This window comes from Nymphaea colorata, chromosome 6 (genome assembly GCF_008831285.2).
Source record: "Nymphaea colorata isolate Beijing-Zhang1983 chromosome 6, ASM883128v2, whole genome shotgun sequence".
NCBI classification, from domain to species: Eukaryota; Viridiplantae; Streptophyta; class Magnoliopsida; order Nymphaeales; family Nymphaeaceae; genus Nymphaea; species Nymphaea colorata.
The window spans coordinates 6,722,519-6,744,004 of record NC_045143.1 but is presented as its reverse complement, the minus strand read 5'-3'; the positions used below and the strand labels follow the sequence as shown (position 1 = coordinate 6,744,004).

Genomic DNA, 21,486 nt, shown 5'->3' with positions numbered 1-21,486 from the left:
GTTAAAAGTTTGAAATAGATATTTTTAAAAAAAAATTCACTAAAACTTTTAAACAGATCTTTTTTTTTTCAAATTCTCTAAAATACCTAAGTTCCCCTTTTTTTTTCCTATGCATCTCTGATGTTGCCTGCAAGTCACTCTCCTCTAGGGCGGAATGCTCACTTGTCCCTGAGCGCCCAAGCATACTCCCTCTTACGCTACGCGGCTGGTGCCCAGATTTGTTCGTAAACTGTTCTGATATGACCATGCGATGTAGAGTTTTGAATCCCGGATAAGGAAGCTTGGGCTTCTAGTAGAAGAAGTAGTTAAGTTTTTGCAAGCATCTGATGATCAGCTAGACCGCGAACAAGTCAAATAGAGAAGTTAATGGTGTGGGACAAACTGCCCATGTGTCTTTAATGTAGGCCTGGTAGATGGCCTCTGGAATACTATTCAAAGTCCTAAGCTGGACGAAGCACTTCGCTTCTGTGTGAAGAATATAAACCGACCAATCTGTTTTTCTGCATTGAAGAGATTATGGCTTCTCTTTCCTCTCCTGATCATGAGGCTTGCTACCTCATGAAGACAGTAAGGGTCTATGAAGGAAGAAGGAGAGGAGGCAACTGGGCAATGGTGATCCATTTCAAGCGGAACCTCTTCTCGTTCTTGATCGCTGCCGCTCTCTTCAGCTCTGTGGTTGATGGCCAATATGGTGAGATCTAGTTCCAGAGCTGAAATTTAGCTTGCCTGTAGTTAATTTTGTGGCTTTTTACTTTAGAGAATTGGACGTCTTAAATCTTGGCTGGGGCTTGTAAATTGGTCTGCAAAATTTTGAGATGCTTTCTTGCTTGCAGTATAAGTTATAATTGGTAATGAGGCAAATTTCTAAGGCGGCAAGTGGAAATCACTAGATCTTTTGAAAATGATTAAGTCTACTGCATGAAATTAAATTTTGAAATTTGGAGTTTGGTCTTCCTCAGAATGAAAACTTCTGTAGGAAATTTGATTCCCCTGTTTTGTTGTTGCTTTGCCACTGCTAAGAAAAGACAGACACGGTGACAAAGAAAAGAGACCCTGCCTTCACGTTGACGCTCACCAGCTGAGGCGCGAACTCTAGCGAAAAAATGTGAATTCCAAGGACAAAAGGAGCCACCCTACCTTTTTCCTTCGTTAAGAGAGGCTCTGCTTTTGCAAGAACGCGTGTTTATTAGAACTACAGTTGTGTTTATGTTAATAAAATATATCTTTCTATTGATTAGGTTTATATATGCACGTACAACCTTTTGTCAGTTCTAACTGTTCATTCTAGAACAACATGACTCAGCAATCTCCCAGTAATCCTGATCGATATGAGTGGATAAATATTTTGTTTACAATGCTCAAACAACAAACTATATTTTATCACTATATTACATATGGTTTCCTTATGTTGAATTAAACAAACACATCCTTGTTGCATGTTCATAACATAATCCAAACGCTAGGACGTTAGGAAGAGGATCTGCCACCATACCACCAACTTAAGAGGGTTAGATGAGAATGGTTGACTACTTCAACAAATTGTTTTATTGTTCATTAGTTACCGGTCTCTATAATTAGAGCCAATGATACTGCTACATATTTAATTAACTACCTCTCATAGTTGCCTTTCTTCGTTAAATCTAAATTATTTAGATTATTTTTTTCTTTCTTGCTAGTGTTAGAAAGTTAGGCAAGAAAAGCCTTGGCGTATCCAAAATATTTGTGGGGTATTTTATTTGTCTTTATTAGAGAAAACCCGGTCTTCTAATTAAGAGAAGGTCAATTAGGAAGACACCAGACGGCTTTATGATTATCTCCTTTTTGAATGCATCAAATGCCCATTTACAAATTTGGTAGTCCTTATTCGCAACTGCCCACGAGTTTGTGGAATCATTTAGGACTCGTGAGATCATTGAAGGAAGCCATTCATTAAAAGCACTTCCCCACCACTTAGCTGTGGTATTTTGCTATTTACCAATTATATATATACATACATATATATGTTGTAAAATATAGTGATAGTAACTCTCAAAGTGAAAAAGATGAAAATACATGCAAATGTTTCGTTTTTTAAAAAATATGTAGAAAATAAATTTGTCATGTTTTTTTCCCTTTTCTTTGTTTTTCTCTTTTGAAACAATAATTTTATGATGAATTCACATTTAAACTTATATTAAGCTGTCATCATCACTAAATTGTTATTCTTATAACTTTATCTAGTTTCTATTGTCTTTTTATTAGTTTCCATTTATTTTAATTTTACCTAGTATATAAATTTTTTTTATTTGATAAAAATTTGCTGATATTTAAGTGATAAAAATTTTCCAAAATTGTTATGCAAATTAAAAAAATGCTTATTGGGCCTTCTTGAATTTCTATTATAGAAAATTTTCATCTAAAATAAATTCATTTGTTTCGGTTCCTCTGGTATGGATTGAATTAAACTGGTTTTTCATTAGATTGTTTTATTAGCTTCAATTCAAGGGTCCACAGCGACATCACGTGAAAAAGACAAAAAGAATGTGGAAATCAGGACATCAAAATAATTGTAATTGCTGATCTTAGAATCGTGTTGTATATGAAATAATGCTTTTTATTTCTTCGCTTTGACAAGTCGTGGGATATTTTTTTTTTCTTCTTTTGGGATATCTTATATTATATTAAATATTAAAAAATATGAAGTTAAAGCCATCGTTTTCATAATTATTGGTCAGACGTTGGGAACATGCAATCAAAGCCCGGTAAAAGTAAGCCCGGTAAAAGTAAGTGGCAAATGTTCACAAAAGATGAAACCGGAAAAGGAGACAGGACCGTCCATTTTCCATCCAGCTACAACCTTCCAAATGTTCTGTTTGCAGTGATCAACCAGGGATGGTAAGCCTGCCGGAATAAACTTGTCCTTCATGGACAGAGTGGCCGGAAATAGGGGTTGACCCCTGTTAATTTTTTTTTTTTTTAATTATTGAATAGTTCAGTCCATGATCTCCTAAAAATGGAATCCTGGTTCGGTCCTTGACATTGATCATTGACATTGATCAGAACTACATGACCATTTAATTTTTCCCTCTGTATCGATTGTGGAAAAAGACGTCCAGGAGTAGGGCTTGGCCCTCAAAATTAACCACACCGATGGGTTTACTTGACCTCATCTTAACTTCCATAATCCTCATGAAGTGTGATTTGGTCTTTGGTCCTTTGGTTCTGTACAATTATTTTGATGTGATTTGTTCAGTTGAGAAGAATTAGTTGCTTAACCAGCTGTCGTCATTCTTGGCAGATGGAATTGCAATACCACCCGCTCAACGTTACCTACAGGCAGTATCTTCTCCACCTTCTCCACAGGCATTCCAAATTCAGCTTCTAGGAGGCTGGCTGGGAAGTCGACGAGAGTTGCTAGAGCCTTCTTCGGCGCCAAGCAGTCTATATGATTCGCCTCCTCCCCCGCCAAGCCGTATATATGATTCGCCTCCTCCCCCGCCAAGCAATATATATGATTCGCCTCCTCCCCCACCAAGCAGTATATATGATTTGTCTCCTTCCCCGGAAAGCAGCCATGATGCGCCTTCTGCCCCGCCTTCGTATTCTGAGAGATCAACGGCCAGAAATGGTGGGTTGCTTTTGCTAGCCATTCAAGTAACTATTCTTCAACGTTTAAGCTGTGCAGATAGAGGCCACCTTGAACTGCTTCAGCTTCCCCCTAGTAAACCCAGCCATGCCGTTTTCGCCATTGTTCTAAATCTGTTCTTAAAGTTTTCCAAATACGTTTACTAGCCATTTAGAAAACAGGTTCGCGTTATCAACATTCTGGAATCCATCCACTACTTTCTCACTGTCATTTCATTTTTAGTGAGTCTCTTTCGCCCGTCTTTCCACCTAACATCCAACTTTAACTTGGGCGGATTAGTATTTTTTTCAAGAGGTTGATTGTCGGCAGGAACACTATGTAAATGTTCCCTGCATCAAGGATTGGAGAAGTTAATAGAGCACTCAAATATGTGTTTGATGAGTCTGTTCTACCGTGAAACACTTACAAAGTATTTCTCCACACTCACACAGCAAAAAAAAAAAAAAAAAAAAAAAGATATGCAGCGATACGATATTTCAAAATTAAATGATTTTTAAGTATGCTCAAAGAAGAGAGATGAGGGTATTTTTATATACTCTAGTCTTTTTAATATTTTATTATTCTCTTTTTGTCCTTTTAAAAAGGTCCGTCTTTTTCTGAACATTTTAATCCTTGTACATGCCAGAAGTGTGCTCGCAAAAAGCTTAGATTTTATAGGGGCCTAACCACTTCAACAATTTCAATGGTCTAAGGTATATTTTCAAAACTAATTGTTTCCTTCTTAAAACAATATTTGTTTATAAATAAAGGTTTTCTATACTGCTTAAGGTGCTGAGGTATAGTTTATAAGAGATATGAAGCAGGACTTTTTCTTCAAAGATTAAGCCAAGCACCATATCAACGAGCTTGTACTGTTTTGTTTATTTTTGTCGGGCAGCTTCACCTTGACAGTTGTCCCATGAAGTATAATTCCAAAATTTTAACAGGGCTGACATAAAATTTTTAAAATTTCATATATATATTAAACAAAAAAAATTTTTGGATTCCCTCCGCCCTGCTCTTTGACCGTCAGCATTTATTGGTTGCTACAACATCAATAAAATATGTCTATTTATCTGACAAAGTTTTCGTGTGCCATGTGAATCAATCGAAAGGCAAGAAAAAGACGTCGATCGGCATTATAATTGGCCCCGTCGTGGCCGGCATCGCAGTGCTGGCTTTAATTGGAGTCGCCGTCGCGTGGAAGTACAAGAAGAAGCCAACAAAAGAAGATCATGAGCAACCAGGTAATTAAGCTGGTATTTACTATTTAATTAGTTCAACGATATTCCTAATCAGGGACCTCTCAGCTTCAAGAAGCTATACACATATGCTTTGGAGGGCCAAGTTCTTCCCATGATCGAGCCTTAGACTTTTCTTTGGTGTGTTTTCTCTCTCTCTCTTTTTTTTTTTTAAGTTAGGGTTGTATTGGATAGTGCAGATAAGATAAGTATGGCTTTCCTTGATTTTACAGTTAAATATTTGAAATCCATCGTTGTCCTTGAAAAACAATTTCAAGATTAAGCCACCTTGGAAAAACATAGATAAAAGGCATATCATCAGTTTCATTCATGGGTGTTATTTTTTTATATTGTAAACTATTAAATCACAAAACTCTAGTTAACTGGTATATCACAAAGTCTTGATGCATCAAGATTAAAAAAGAGACGAATGGCATCATGAAAATGGCTATCGAATTGGCCAGCCACCAATCGGATTCACTGTCTCTCTCTCTCCACGCTTGATGAAGGTGGGCGCGACATCCCAGAAACACCACAACGAAGCCCAAAAGATGCTCATGCCTTGCTGCCTGTTAAAGGAATGGTGGACGCTTACTCGATGGAAGCTCATAAAGTGTCTCCAAAAGAAGGCGACGAAACCGCCGGGGAAAGAACGACTTCTGCAGCTAGAGAATTGGAAAGCCATGCAGCAAGCGAAGTGTCAAGTGCTAGAACAGCCGATACAACGATGATGGTGCCTGAGGCAGCACGTCGCTTTACCTACAACGAGATCCTAAGCATTACCAAAAACTTCGGTTGGGTCGTCGGTGAAGGAGGGTCGTCCACAGTCTATTATGGCCAATTACCTGAAACCGGTGTTAAAGTTGCTGTCAAGAAACTGAAAGAGCCAGGCTCACAAATTGGCAACCTCCTCAAAGAGGTATTCGTTTGCATCTTTGCGTGCATATAAAATTCTATACTTGCTTTTTACAATCACGACGCATACTTGCATGTTAATTGCTCTGCATCATTAGCTTTGGACAATTAAGTAAAAGAATGGAACGCTCTTCGTGCCCGAAAAGGGGAGATTTAGTTGCCAAGAACTGATGAGTAATTTTATAATTTACATGTTAATACGTCATGTAATTTGCCTTCCCCCTGGCCTGTTGCAGATAGAGATTTTGATGAGAATCCATCACAGGAACTTGGCCTCATTAGTTGGCTTCTACTTAGAACAAGATGAAATAATACTTGTATCCGAGTACATGGCCAATGGAAGTCTCTATGAGAGATTAAAAGGTACGAACTCCGGGCAGTCAGAAGACAGTAAGTGACTAAATATCAGTTAAATTGCCCATTTCTGCTCTTTCTTAAACCTTGAATAGGTACTCAATTGTTGCAATGCAAAGTGTTAATGTGGCTTAATGTTTATGCATGTTTGGGAACCATCGTTAACTTTTTGAAATGCCAACAACTTGTGGGGTCTGAAATTCCACAAATATGCACACCATATGGTTTTTCAGTGAATGAATTTCCATCAAAATGGAAGGCTTGCAGAAAGAAACTAAATTTATCCTTTACATTTGAAAGGAACTGTATATTCAACTTGTTAATTTTAAGTAAATGTCATCGCTTTGTACAAAGCAGCTAGGGCCCATGAGTTGACATGGAGAAAACGACTGCAGATAGCACTGGACGCTGCAATAGGTTCGTATAGTGCTTCTTCCGCATTTCCCTGGCTTGATATTTGCTGTTACTATCCTTATAAGGTGAGCCACTGCTGAACTGCAGGGTTAGAATATCTGCATACAGGATGCAAACCAGCAGTCATTCATAGAGATATCAAGCCCGCAAATATTCTCTTGGATGAAAATCTGCAAGCCAAATTAGCAGACTTCGGGTTGTCCAAGACTGGAGCAGCAGATGGAACGGAGTGTTCAGTTTATCAAACCAGAATTGCTGGCACATTGGGATACATTGATCCTGAGTATGTCATCTTCCTCCATTTCTTTTTCTCCTTTTCCTCATGAGTATATAGATCAAAGTGGTGCATTAGAAAATTCCGTCCACTGCCATTCAAAGTTTCTCTCTGTTCTTAAGGTTAAGTATTTCTGCATCTTTGTTCTCATGGGGCTCCACATCAGAAAACACAATGCTTCTTGTGTTCAGTTTCCACCATCTTATTGTCAAATCATCAAACCAACTTTTTCGTGCAGCATTAATAATTTGATGTTGACTTTAATTGCTATCGACTTTTTCAGCTAACAAAATTTGACCCACAGATCGAAGAAACATTTTTAACAGTTGATTCTTATATATGGCATAGATGTCATGTCCGTGTCCTTCAGAAAAAAAAAAAAAAAAAGCTGAAAAGATGAACTGCCAGGAGTGTGGTACTCGTGAAGGAAGGAATAGATATATCTTTTTCAAATTGTCAAGGGAATTTGTGGTTCTGATCATCTTGTCTGTGTACATTTAGAAATTGTTTTGCTATATTTCTCCATAAAAGTGTACCTTCACAAATATAAAATTGACCGGATGAAGTTAGTGTTTGAACCAACTTTTGCTCTTGGGCAGGTATTTGCAAACAGAGACTCTCACTAAAAAGAGTGATGTGTACAGTTTCGGAGTAGTTCTTTTTGAGCTTATAACAGGGAAGCCTGCCATAATGATCACTGAAACGAATGAAAAATGCAATCTCACTAGATGGGTCATGCCTATGCTCATGAGAGGAAATATAGAGAGTCTACTTGATCCATTGTTGAAGGGCCGGTGTAACATTCAATCTGTCTGGGAAGTAGCAGCGATCGCAAAGACTGCCACACAAGATCCAGCTGGAAGACCAGATATGCCCCAAATTGTAAGCACCCTCAAGGCAGCCTTAAGCATGGAAACTTCTTGGGCGGACATGGCTTTCGTATCTGAAACGATGACCAGCCAATCTTCTTTTGACGAAATCCCACATAATCCGGTGGCGAGATAGTTCATGCATCTTCCTCTGCTGCCATCGGTTCCCCACTCTGCCTCTTAGTTTCATCATATTTCAAACTGCAGAGCCTTTTCCTCATTGAAAAAGGGCATCTTATCCATGTTAAATCACTGGTTGGAACAACTATGCTCTTCAAACAATCTTGTGTGTTCCTTTAATTTTCGTGAAAACGATGTGGTTGTCATTTGTTGGTTAATAACAATGTGTGATACAGTTAGACTTTCATTTCACTATTCAAATGGCCTACAGCCCTTGTTCAATGACTGAACCTGCCATTTGAAATTTATGGCAGCTTGAGGAACTGAAAGAGTCTTATTGAGGACGAGACAGATGAAACATAGGCGCCATTGGCTAGCTTAACTAAGTAAGGGATCCAATGATCCCCTACCAAGTTCCAAATAACAATGTTTGCAGGTCAATCCTTGAACATACTTTTACATATTTTCCAAAAACTGGTAATGTAAATTTATTCTTCATGCCTAAAGTAATCAACAACATACACATCAAAATCTTTGGAAATGCAAAATGTTTTATAAGCTAAAAAAACTGATCGTTGACGATTGAAATTTATTAGGTCTTGATTGTGCACTTATATAAGAATATAATTATATGAATCACAACGTTAGCTTATGAAGGTCACATCTATGCGGTTGACCTTACTAGAAAACGAATCAGACATGTAAAGACTTATCGTTTTAATTGCACCAGTTCCCCCGCCTAAATTCTTGACCCCGTCAGTGCTTGGAGAGTATATATATGGATATAAATATGCCTGACTGATTATATTACTGGGCCGTGTGTTCTCGCTACTTACTCGAATGGCAATGCGGAACCACTTAGATTCTTGAAGGACATATAAAGATACCCGCACTTTAACCCACGAGGCCAGCGACGTGCAATGGCTCTTGACCCACCCATGTGATGGGTCAAGAGTAAGCGTGGGTATCAGGTCCGCCCGACCAGGCCTCATAATGTGGTCTCGACACACAAAACTTGAGCTTGAGCTCGACCCAACAATTAAAACCCGTGCTCGAGTTTCGCTCGGGCTCAGTCGATTAATTTTTTTAATATAAAATAATATATAAATATAATTAATCGTAATAATATTATAATTATATATCAAAATTAATAAACTATATATAAATATATAAAAAATTTATGGAGCCTAGCCGAGTCAGCCGAAAAATTTATCGAACTGGTCTGGTGCCTTTTTTGGGGACCGGGCTCAGGTACCCGCTGTGGCCCAGTCGTACCCAAGCTTAGTCAAGAGTACACATATACATATATAGGATGACACTTAACTCGCTCTTGTCCAAACTGTTCGCCACTGGACACGGACAGGGCTTTAGGATGGAAGCTGGTTACATACATTCGATTGGTGCACAATAAATTGTGGGTTGGCTGGGTAATGGCTAGAATACACTTGTCTTGTCTTGGTCAGACACAGGGCTCAGGCCCTTATAAGAAAAAATTGATAGTAAAAAAAGTTTAAATGTTAAGAAAAAACATTTTAAAAAATTCTTAAAAATGACCAAAACATTTTAAAAAATTCTTAAAAATGACCCATCTTTTTTTTTTTGGGTGCATATCTCACTCACTGTCCTCTAAGCCGGTCCGATGACATGCGTGTAAGCACCCGAGCGCACTCCGCTTCTGCTATGTCAAAGTGACCTAGAGTTTTGAGTCCTGGACTTGGAAGCTTAGAAGAACATGTGAAGATTTTGCAAGTGGCTGATGAACTGCTAAGCGAGCAAGTCAGGTGGAAGAGGACAGGTTGAAGTTAATGGCGTGGGGCAACACCTCTGTGCATTTCTGATAACAATGCAGGCCGTGTAGATGGGCGCCGGAATACTTTCCAAGCCGCGAGGAAAGAAGCCCCACTGTTCATTTCGGTTCGGTGTGAAGAATATAAACCGACCTAGAGTTTTGAGTCGCGGACCTGGAAGGGTGGGCTTCTAGTAGAAGAACAACTCGATAAGTAGTTGACGATTTTAGAACAACTCGATAAGTAGTTGACGAGTAGCGAGACCATTAATTCAAGCGACCAAGTCAAGTGGAATGGGATAAGTAGAGAAGTTAATGGTGTGGGGGAAACTGCCCATGTGTCAGGTAATAATGCAGGCCTGGTAGATGGCTGCCGGAATACTTTTCAAAGCCTCACCGCTAACTTCCCTTCCGTGTGAAGAATATAAACCGACGAATATGTTTCTCTGCATCTAAGAGATGATGGCTTCTCCTTCCTCTCCTGATCATGAGGCTTGCGACTTCAAGAAGATACTCAGGGTCTACGAACGGAGGAGAAGAGGCAACTGGGCAATGGTGATTCATTTCAAGCGGAACCCCTTCTCGTTCTTGATCGCTACGGTTCTCTTCACCTATGTGGTTGATGGCCAATGTGGTGAAATTTAGCTGGCCTGTTGTTAATGTCCCAGTTTTCTGCTTTAGAGATTTGGATGTCTTAAATTTTGACTGGAGCTTGTAAATTAATCTGAAAATTTTGACCAGCTTTCGTGCTTGCATTACACATTATGATTGACCCCCACCCCACCTCCCTGTCTTCACGTTTTAGCTGTTGAGTGAGTGGGTGCAGGGCAGAAACATCAAGGTGGGTTGGGGGGTGATCATGTGGGGTTACATGTATTTTGTGGACCTCATCCATGATGATCCTTTGATTTGTTTGGTGGACCGTAGAGAGAAAAACAATGAAAAAAATTGTAATAATATTACACGATGAAATACCTATTATTTTTATTTTTCTCTTCTTTTCCTCTCGATAATTTGTTACAATGAATTGAACGGCTCTCATGAGTGAGCAAGGTAGTTGGTAAAACCAGACTAGCTACTTGACTAAGCAACAAGACCTGTGCACATTAAAGTTAATTCTGAGAATATTTTTCTACGATCTCACCTTATAGAGTGATTTGGTAAGAAACATATATTAAGTTTTTTTTTTTTATTTTAATAGATCAAAAAATGAATAACTATTATAACATCAAAATTAGTGTTGATAAACACATTAGGCAGTTCACCTTTTGTTTAAAACACTTTTTTAACACAAATTTAAAAGGTCTGATTTTTATATATTATCTAAGTGGTCTAGCATTTACCAATTACTCTCCATCTCTTTATATATATATATATATATGAGTTATTAGCAATTCACGATGACAAATTTTCAAAATAATGGTTCTTTAAAGTGAACCCCAAATATAAAATAGCTCCAGTTTCAAAACTGTTACATAAATTTAATGTTGTAACTTGAAAAAAATGTTTATTGGGCCTTTTAAAATTTCTATGAAAGAAAATAATTTCCCGTCTAAAGTGAATTTCTTTGGTTTGTTTGCTCTGGTATTAATTAATCGTTTTCATAATTATTTGTCAAATAGTAACATGCATAAAAGGACCGAAGGAAAATACAAAAGTCGGGAAAAGTAGGTGAGCCTGCGGGAACATTGGTGGACACATTGCCCACATCTATCTTTAGAATGATATGGTCCGTTTGATCATGTTTTTAGTTAGGATTGTGCAACGAGCAAACTGAGCACAAGCTCGGCTTGAATCACATATTGCTCGGCTGGAACCTCTAAACTGAGACCGATCTCAAGCTCAAATTGTTTATGCTAGTGCAGCCGCAGCATGATTCATATATATATTTTTTTTAAATAAAATAGAGAGGGAATATAGAGAGTCTACTTGATCCATTGTTGAAGGGCCGGTGTAACATCGAATCTGTCCGGAAAGTAGCAACGATTGCAAAGACGGCTACACTTGCAACATCCAACTGGAAGACCAGGCATGCCTGAGATCGTACTGACGCTGAAGGCGGCATTAAGGATGGAAAATTCAAAGGCGGATGTGACTTCCATGTCTCAAATTAACACCAGCCAATCTTCTACCTCTGCTGCCCTCATCAATTCCCCACTCTGCATCATAGTTTCAAACTTTGAAGCTTTCTACCTCATTGAGAAAGGGCATCTCATTTATGTTAATCAATGGTTGGAACAACTATGCTCTTCGAACAATCTTGTGTTCCTGTATTTTTCATGAGAATGTATTTTTTGTAGTTAATAAGAATTTGGGATTCGACTGGACTTTTATTTGATGATTCAAATGTCCTTAGCATTCCAATTGCATCACTGAATCCGCCGTTTCAAATTCATGGCCGCTTGAGGAACTGAAACAATCTTAATTGGGGATGAGATAGAGGGAACAGAGGTGCCATTGGCTAACTTGACTGGTAAGGGATACAAAAGCTCACTCTGAAACGATGATCAGCCACAGCCAATCTTCTTTTGATGAAGTCCCTCATAATCCGGTGGCGAGATAGTTCATGCATCTCCTCTGCTGCCATGGGTTCCTCACTCTGCCTCTTAGCTTTTTCATATTTCAAACTGCACAACCTTTTTCTTCATTTAAAAAGGGCATCTCATCTATGCTAAATCACTGGTTGGAACAACTGCTCTTGAAACAATCTTGCGTGTTCCTTTACTTTTCATGAAATCAATGTGGTTGTCATTTGTTGGTTAATAACAATGTGTTATACAATCAGACTTTCATTTCACTATTCAAATGGCCTACAACCCTTGTTGAATGACTGAATCTGCCATTTCAAATTCATGGCTGTTTGAGGAACTGAAACATTTAAGTCCCATCAATGCATATGGACCAAAAAGGAGGAAGATTGAACAGCTGAAAGTGAGAATAAGGGGCTATGCACATGCCCGTCAACAAGGTTGACACTCGATAAAAGATCGGTACCTAGTCCAACGATCATGTTTCTAAATCAAGTTGGACCAGAAAAATCACATTCTTGATTATTAAACTTGTATTAATCTTGGTTCTACACTTAAGAATATAATTTTTTCTTGAATTCACAATGTTTGCGGGTCAATCCTTGAACCTACTTTTACATATTTTAGAATCTGGCCCGGGCTCGGTCCGATTAAATTGTTTTAATATAAAATAATATAAAATAAATTTTACGTAATAAAAGATTATAATTATCTGGCCAGCCGAGCAAGCCTGATAAATTTTTCGGACTGACCTAATGCCTTTTTCTCGGGCCTGAGCTCAGTTACCTGCAAGTGGTCTGGTATGGTGCCCAGGTCGACTTAACTGCTCTTGTCCAAACCATTCCCCATTGGACATGGACAGGGCTTTAGGATGGAAGCTGGTTACACACATTCGAACGGTGCACAATAAATTGTGTGTTGGCTTGGTAATGGCTAGAATACACTTGACTTGGTCAGACAGGCCCTTATAAAGAAAAAATTGATAGTAAAAAAAGTTTAAATGTTAGAAAAAACATTTTAAAGAATTCGTAAAAATTCCCCACTTTTTCTATGGGTACATATCTCACCCACTCTCCTCTATGCCGGTTCGATCACTCGTGTGTGAGCACCTGAGCACACTCCTTTTCTGCCATGCGGCGGCTGGTGGGCAGATTTGGTTTGTGAACACTTCTGATATGACCAAGTGACCTAGAGTTTTGACTGCAAGTGGCTGATGAACGGCTAGGCGAGCAAGTCAAGTGGAAGGGGACAGGTTGAAGTTAATGGCGTGGGCCAACTGCTCAGCGCCCTTCTGATAATAATGCAGACCGTGTAGATGGGCGCCGGAATCCTTTTCAAGCGGCGGGGGAGGAAGCCTCACTGTTCATTTCGCTTCTGTGTGAACTGTGAAGAATATAAACCGACCTACATTTTTCTCATCTGACGGATCATGGCTTCTCATTACTCTCCTGATCACGATGCTTGCGACCTCAAGATCTATGAAGGAAGAAGGAGCGGAGGCAACTGGTCAATGGTGATCCATTTCTCGTCTTCTCATTCTTGATCGCTGCGGTTCTCTTCACCTATGTCTTTGTGGTTGATGGCCAATGTGGTGAGATCCATCCCTAGAACTGAAATATAGCTGGCCTGTTGTTAATTTCCCAGCTTTCTGCTTTAGAGATTTGGATGTCTTAAATCTTGGCTGAAGCTTGTAAATTAATCAGCAAAATTTTGAGCAGCTTTCGTGCTTGCATTACGCGTTCTAATTGACCCCCACCCCACCTCCCTGTCTTCACGTTGAGTGAGTGGGTGCTGGGCAGCATGAGCAAGGTGGGTTGGGGGTGATCATGTGGGGGTTACATAAATTTTGTGGACCTCATCCCTGATGAAGGTTTGATTTGTTTGGTGGATGGTTGGAAGAAAAACAGTGAAAACAAATTGTAATAATACTACAGGATGAAATACCTATTATTTTATTTTTCTCTTCTTTTCCTCTCAATAATTTGTTGAGATGAATTGAACGGCTCTCATGAGTGAGCAAGGTAGTTGGTAAAACCAGACTAGCTACTTGGCCAAGCAACAAGACCTGTGCACATTAAAGTTAATTATGTGAATATTTTTCTACAATCTGACCTTATAGAGTGATTTGGTAAGAAACAAATACTAAGTTATTTATTTTTTATTTTAATAGATTAAAAAATGAATAACTATTATAACATCAAAATTAATGTTGATAAACACATTAGGCGGTTCACCTTTTGTTTAAAATACTTTTTAACACAAATTTAAAAGGTCTGATATATATATATATATATGAGTTATTAGGAATTAACGATGACAAATTTTCAAAACAATGGTTCTTTAAAGTGAACTCTAAATCTAAAATAGCTCCAGGTTCAAAACTGTTATATAAATGTAATGTTGTAAGTTAAAAAAAAATTATTGTGCCTTTTGAAATTTCTATGAAAGAATATAATTTCTCGTCTAAAGTAAATTTCTTTGGTTCGTTTGCTCTGGTATTAATTAAACGTTTTAATAATTATTTGTCAAATAGTAACATGCATAAAAAGACCGAAGAAAAATACAAAAGTCGGGAAAAGTAGGTGAGCCTGCGGAAACATTGATGGACACATTGCCCACATCTATCTTTAGAATGATATGGTCCGTTTGATCATGTTTTTAGTTAGGATTGTGCAACGAGCAAACTGAGCACAAGCTCGGCTTGAAGCACATATTGCTAGGCTGGAACCTCCAAACTGAGACCGATCTCAAGCTCAAATTGTTTATGCTAGTGCAGCTGCAGCATGATTCATATATTTTTTTAAATAAAATAGAAAAAAAAGAAAACTAAAAACAATGTTACAATTCCTCAAAAATTACTGACATTCTTCAAAAGATTAACAAACTGAGACGTGTAACAAACTCGACTCATTTATAAGTTGAGTTTTAACTCAAGTTAATAAATGAGTAGAGCTCGAGTCAACCTTACACAAGCGAGTTCAAGTCAAATCGAGATTAGAGTTACTCACAATGCATTGTACATTTATGGCTCTGATTATTTTGTCTCTGCATATTTAGAAATTGTTTTTGCTACATTTCTGCATGTAAGTGTACCTTTATAAACATATCATTGGCCGGATGAATTTAGCCTTTGAACCAACTTTTTGCTTGTGGGCAGGTATTTGGAAACAGTCTCTCACCAAAGGAATGATGTGTACTGTTTCGGCTTAGTTCTCTTTGAACTTATGACAGGGAAGCCTGCAACAATGAACACTGAGAAAAGAATGGAAAGCAACGTCTCACTGCATCTGTTATGCCTATGCTTGAGCGTGGGAAGATAGAGGTTTCTACTTGACCCATTGTTGAAGGGCTGGTGTAAAAGACTGCCACACGTACGACACCCTAGTGGAAGACCAGACATGCCCGAGATGGAAAGTTCAAAGGCGGACGTCACTTCCATGTCTGAAATTAACACCAGCCAATCTTTTACCTCTGCTGCTTTCATCAATGGATATATATATATATGGTGTGTGTGTGCGCGCCTAATATTATGAAGAACATAAACTTCATAATAAGCTGAGAAAATCTGATGTTGATTATTAAACTTGTGTTAAATCTTGGTGGCACACTTAATAATATAAATTTTGCTTTAATTCGAAATGTTTGCAGGTCAATCCTTGAACTTGCTTTTTCTTATTTTCCAAATTTTAGTTATGTAAATTTGTTCTTCTTTCATAAATTTATGAACAACATAACCATCATATCTTTTGGACATGGAAAAAATGGGTTTTATAAGCTAAGAAAAACTGATTGTTGACTACTGAACTTTATTAGCTGTTAAATGTGCACTTTTGTAAGAATAAATTTTATATGAATCACAATGTTAGCGTATGAATATCACATCCATGCGGTTGACTATCTAGAAAATGAATAAAAGTATAAAACTGTAAAGACTTGTCGGTGAAATTGTATATTAGTGTCCCCAACTAAATTCTTGACTCAGTCAGTGCTTCGAGACTATATATACCTGGCTGATTGATTATATTACAGGGACATGTCATTTCTGGCTTTGTGTTATCTCTAGTTAACTCATTTAACTTGATCAACTCGTTTAGTTGCTACTTATTTAACTATTTTCTTATTATAATTCAACATTTTTTATGTAGTGGAACCAAATCAGTTTAAACTACTTACAACTCAAACTCAACTCATTTAACATTTTGAGCAATATACTTGAGCTCGAGCTCCACTCATTTGTAAATCAGTCAAACTCATTTAACATTTTGAGCAATATACTCGAGCTCGAGCTCCACTCATTTGTAAATCAGTCAAGCTTAACCTGACTCGATTTGTTGTGCAGCCCTTTCTCCTTTCTGACACGTCCACAAATGAAAGACATTTACAATACGTGCTCCCCATATGATGTGTGTTGGGTCCAACTGTGGTCCAACGCACATTCGGTACCCATCCCCACCGAACACCTTGAACACCGACAGGGATCAAAGCTGGCTACATCAATGCCCAATAAATTGCGTTGGGATGTGTGAGAAAGTGGGGTCCTACATGAACTAAAAAAATCCGAAGTTAAAAAAAATAGAAAAACAAAAATTTTCAAAAACACCCCAACTCTCTCCCCATCACCCTCCTCTAGGCCCCGGCATGGTCACCTGTGGTTGAGCTTCCTAACACACTCTGTTTAGGCTACGCAGCCGATCCCCAGATTTGGTTCGTGAACTTTTCTGATATAACCAAATGGTCTAGATTTTTGAGTCAAAGTCCTGGAAGATTGGTCTTCTAACAGAAAAACAAGTCTAGATTTTGTAAGTAGCTGATGTAAGTGCAAGCAAGCATGTGAAGCGGAAGGGAACAGGTCGAAGTTAATGGCGTGGGGCAACTGCTCACCAGGAAATAATGTAGATGGGGGCCGGAATACTTTTCGAAGCCCGTGCGGGACGAAGTCCACTGCTCATTTCGCTTCGGTGTGAAGAATATATATGGAACGACATTGTTTTCATCTAAAGGATCATGGCTTTGTTGGGATTTCCTCATCTGGATAGTTTAGAGTCGATACGGGTCCATATCCGTTTCGAACCCTTTAAGTATAAATACTCGTGTCTTGTGATGGTGTGAGACACATCAAGTTTTTACCGTCTGGGTAATCAGTCCCCTTAGCCATACGTGAATTGCCTGTTTCCATCACTGGGCTGCTATGGCTGAGGAGAGAAACCCATTGCCGCCGCCACCGCCGCCGCTACCTCCGCAGGGGAACGACAATATGGGGACTGTAGTCGTTCTTCCCACAGCCGCCGACATTCAGTCGGCGGTCGCCTACTTCCGCTCTATATGAAACCACATGAATCATTAATGTTTGTTTTTTCGATTTCTGCATTTTCATTTATGCGCTATTTAGAATTCTAACAAAGTTCCAACAATGGGTTATGGGCCCACTCCACGCATCGCTGCGCGTTTCCCTTTCCATACTGTTTTTTTTTACGCAAAGGAATAGGACAGAAACGTGGTCACCGGCGTGCCTGTTCCTTCCTCTGTCTGCACAATAGGCGATGGAAGCGTTGGGCTTCTGTTGCAGTCACAGGGAGAGGCAACGGACGTGGCTCTTGCCGGCGCCCACCCACTGCGTTGGGAATGAACAGAAAAGGGGGAACGGGCAGAGGGCATTAGGCTTGGATTGCTCGGAGCCCTGTGACGTCCGGCCTGCCGTCCTCAGGCTGCGGGAGTCGGGATTCAGGACGGCTCAAAGAGGATCACCCGACGCCCTTCCACTTAGTTTTCTGTTTATTGCTTCAAAGACGAAAGGGGCAGGGCGTCCTTGTCCTTCGGCCATTGGGAATGGCCAGTAGTGTCGCCGGGTGCCGGATATGTCCCACCGCCGGTGGGACGGCCGTCTGGTGCATCTCCCGCCGCCCCCATCGCCTCTGCCGTTAGGCTAGGGCAGCAGTGGTGGGAGGCGGTTTCGGCCTTCCCCGAAACCGCTCGCGCGGTCGAGCGGGTGGGTCGGACCCGGGTCGGGTCATGCTGACCCGACCCGGGTCCATAAAGATTATAAAAAAAAAAAAAAAACTCGTTCCCGCCCGTTCTTCCGCCCGCGTTTTAAGTTTCTGGATCGGGTCGGGTCCTATCGGACCCGACCCGTATCCATACGGACTGATTCTTTAAAACAGAACCGATTCGGTTCGTTTCGAAACTGATACGGTCCGTTTCAGGACCAGTTCAAGCTTTTGGGGACCGATTCGGACTGTTTTGAGACCGGTTCGGGCTTTTTAGGACCGATTTGGATCTTTTCTGGACCGGTTCATTCAGTTTTAGAACCGGTTTGGGCCTTTTTGAACCGATTCAGAGTCGTTTGAGACCGGTTCATCTAGTTTTCCACCGGTTTGGTCCATTTAGGACTGATACAGAACCGATTCTAAGCTAGTGGGAGCCGATATATGTGTTTTTATGCCCATTTAAGGTGATTAATGGATTGGTTCGATCATTTTAGATCGATACGGGACCGATTCATTATGTTTTATGGAGCTTTAATGAATAATTTAGATAGCATTAAGTTGATTATGCAGAAATGCTTCATGTGATTCGTGTATTTCATTTTAAATGTGTTATTGTGACATATTATATTTTTGTATCATGTTTTGTTTAGGATTATGCTAAGGTTGAATTTTATTGCATGATCAAGGAGCCTATGATTAGTTAAATCATGTTATACCTCACCAAAGTGACTACGCATGATTTAAAGGCACATTAGTGTTTCATGTTGTACTTATTCTCATGTGTTATGTTCAAGAGAATAAGTAGAGTAAAATATGAAAATAGATTTTTACATAGTTATGTCATTTTACACCCAAAGGTGTTATGCTTAACTATAGTTTGGATTTACATTTCCTAGTTTTACTAGATAAAGTTAAGACGGAATACATGTGGGTATTAGGTATATTACCAAAGTAGTATCCTAATGACCCATGGTATTTGTCTTGGAAATAGTAAACATAAAGAGCCTTTTATTTGGTTTACTGTTCTATATGGTTTGTCTCATATAATGCATGTCAACTTATAGATGTCTTTTGTCGTCTGCAGTGCCTGGATCTATTTATTTTAATGGTTCAAATTCTATCCCTTTACTTGATGATTCGAATTATGCTGAATGGAAAGAAAATGTTGTGTTTACATTGGGGTATATGGATCCGGATATGGCTTTGAGGCGACCTGAGCCACCACCTCTTACACCAGAAAGTACACATAATGAAATAGTGTATTTTGACAAGTGGGAGCGTTGTAACCGACTAAGCTTGTTGCTTTTGCAATCAAGGGTCGCTAAGAACATACGTGGTGCTATCCCACCTTGTAGGGCGGTGAGAGAGTTCTTGGATGCAGTTGAGGCTCAGTTTGTCAGTTCTCATAAAGCCAGAGCTAGTACCCTAATGTCAAAGTTAATATCTATGAAATATCAAGGAGGGGGTAACATTCGCCAGCATATGTTAGAAATGAGGAACATTGCTTCTCAATTGAATGACATGAAGTTGACTATTTCTGAATCATTCTTGGTATTCTTTACTTTGACCTCTTTACCAGCTGAATATACTCCTTTTAAGATCAGTTACAACACACATAATACTGAATGGACATTCAATGAATTGATGTCCAAGTGTGTTGAAGAGGAGGAAAGAATGAAGGGTGAGAAGTTGCAAAGTGCACATATGGTTTCTCACTCTGGGGCTGGTAAAGTTGGCCTAAAGAAAAGTTCAATGAAAAGGAGTGCCAAGAAGAAGTCAACAGGACAAACTGCTTCTCAAACTGCGCAGCCTAACTTAGCCCCTATAAAGTGTTTCTTTTGCAAGAAAAATGGGCATAAGAAGTCAGACTGCATCAAGCACAAGAATTGGTTAGAGAAGAAAGGTAACATGTCATTTGTTTCACTTGAAAGTAATATGTTACATGTTCCTATTAATAGCTGGTGGATTGACTCTGGTGCTACTGTGCATATTGCCAATAATTTACAAGATTTTCTGAGCAAAAGGAAACCAACACTACATGAGAGGAGCATTTTCTCATGAAACAAAATGCGCTCACATGTGAAGGCTGTAGGAGAATGCCAGATTAGGCTTGATACTGGCTTTGTTTTGGATCTTCATGATGTTTTCTTTGTTCCATCATTTAGTAGAAACTTAATTTCTGTATCAAGACTGGACAAATTTGATTTCTGTTTAAAGTTTGAAAACTCAAAAATGTTGATTTATAAAGATCTTGTTGAAATTGGTTCTGCTATTTTGTGTGATGGTTTATACAAGTTGACAATATAATTGGCAATAAACGTAGTACCATAAAGGATTATTCATACATGCTATGGCACCGCCGTTTGGGTCATATCTCTGAAAAGAGAATAAGGAGACTCCTAAATGAAGGGATCTTGCGATCTCTTGATTTTACAGATAACGACATATGTGTAGATTGCATAAAGGCAAAACAAACTAACATATATAAAGAAGGTGCCGAGCGATGTACTGAAAAGTTAGGAATTGTTCACACAGATGTTTGTGGACCTTTCTCTCCTTGTTACACAGGCGAAAAGTATTTTGTCACCTTTATAGATGACTATTCTCGGTATTTGTATCTCTACTTAATCTTTGAAAAAATCCGATGTGTGTCAAGTTTTCAAAGACTATGAGAAAGAAGTAGAGAAACAAACCGATGAGGTTATCAAGATAGTCAGATTAGATAGAGGTGGTGAATATTATGGTAGGTTCACTGAGATGGGACAAAGGGAGGAACTATTAGCGCGATTTCTAAAGGAAGAAGGCATTGTGCCTCAATACACTATGCCAGGCAGCGCCTACCAAAATGGTATTGCTGAAAGAAGAAATCGTACGCTTAAAGAAATGGTTCGAGCTATGTTAAAATACTCTACTCTCCCTCTAACCTTGTGGGGTGAAGCTCTCAGGACAGCAGTGCATATACAGAATAGGGTTCCTACTAAGGCTGTTCCCACAACTCCTTGTGAGTTATGGACAGGTAGGAAACCTTCTCTTTCTTATATGCACATATGGGGATGTCCGGCTGAAGCTAAATTGTATAACTCCTACATAAAAGCCTTTGATCCTAGAACAACCAGTGGTTTCTTTATTGGTTATCCAGAAAGATCGAAAGGCTACAAGTTTTATTGTCCATCTCATACACCACATATTGTGGAAACAGATAAGGCTAAGTTCTTGGAAGATGGCTCATTTGGGTTAGATGCATTACAAAACCTCAATTTTGAGGAAATACAGGATACTGAAAGTAGACCTGATAAAGAGAATATAAATGTGTATGATTATGTTGTCTCTCAGGATGACATGAATGCAAATCATACAAGCAATGCATCAGATCCAGATGAATTAAGTGTAGATCATA

General features: G+C 39.1%; 1 protein-coding gene across 1 annotated transcript; it reads left to right on the top strand.

The window, feature by feature from the left end:
* The first annotated feature begins 136 nt into the window (after positions 1-136).
* LOC116255568 (calmodulin-binding receptor-like cytoplasmic kinase 2) lies at positions 137-8,038 on the top strand. Its single transcript, XM_031631437.2, has 8 exons — positions 137-691; positions 3,278-3,607; positions 4,720-4,851; positions 5,355-5,764; positions 5,997-6,123; positions 6,472-6,531; positions 6,616-6,811; positions 7,402-8,038. Exons 1-8 carry the CDS (start codon positions 517-519, stop codon positions 7,805-7,807), a joined length of 1,836 nt encoding a protein of 611 aa, XP_031487297.1. The 5' UTR covers positions 137-516; the 3' UTR covers positions 7,808-8,038.
* The last annotated feature ends 13,448 nt before the right edge of the window (positions 8,039-21,486 follow it).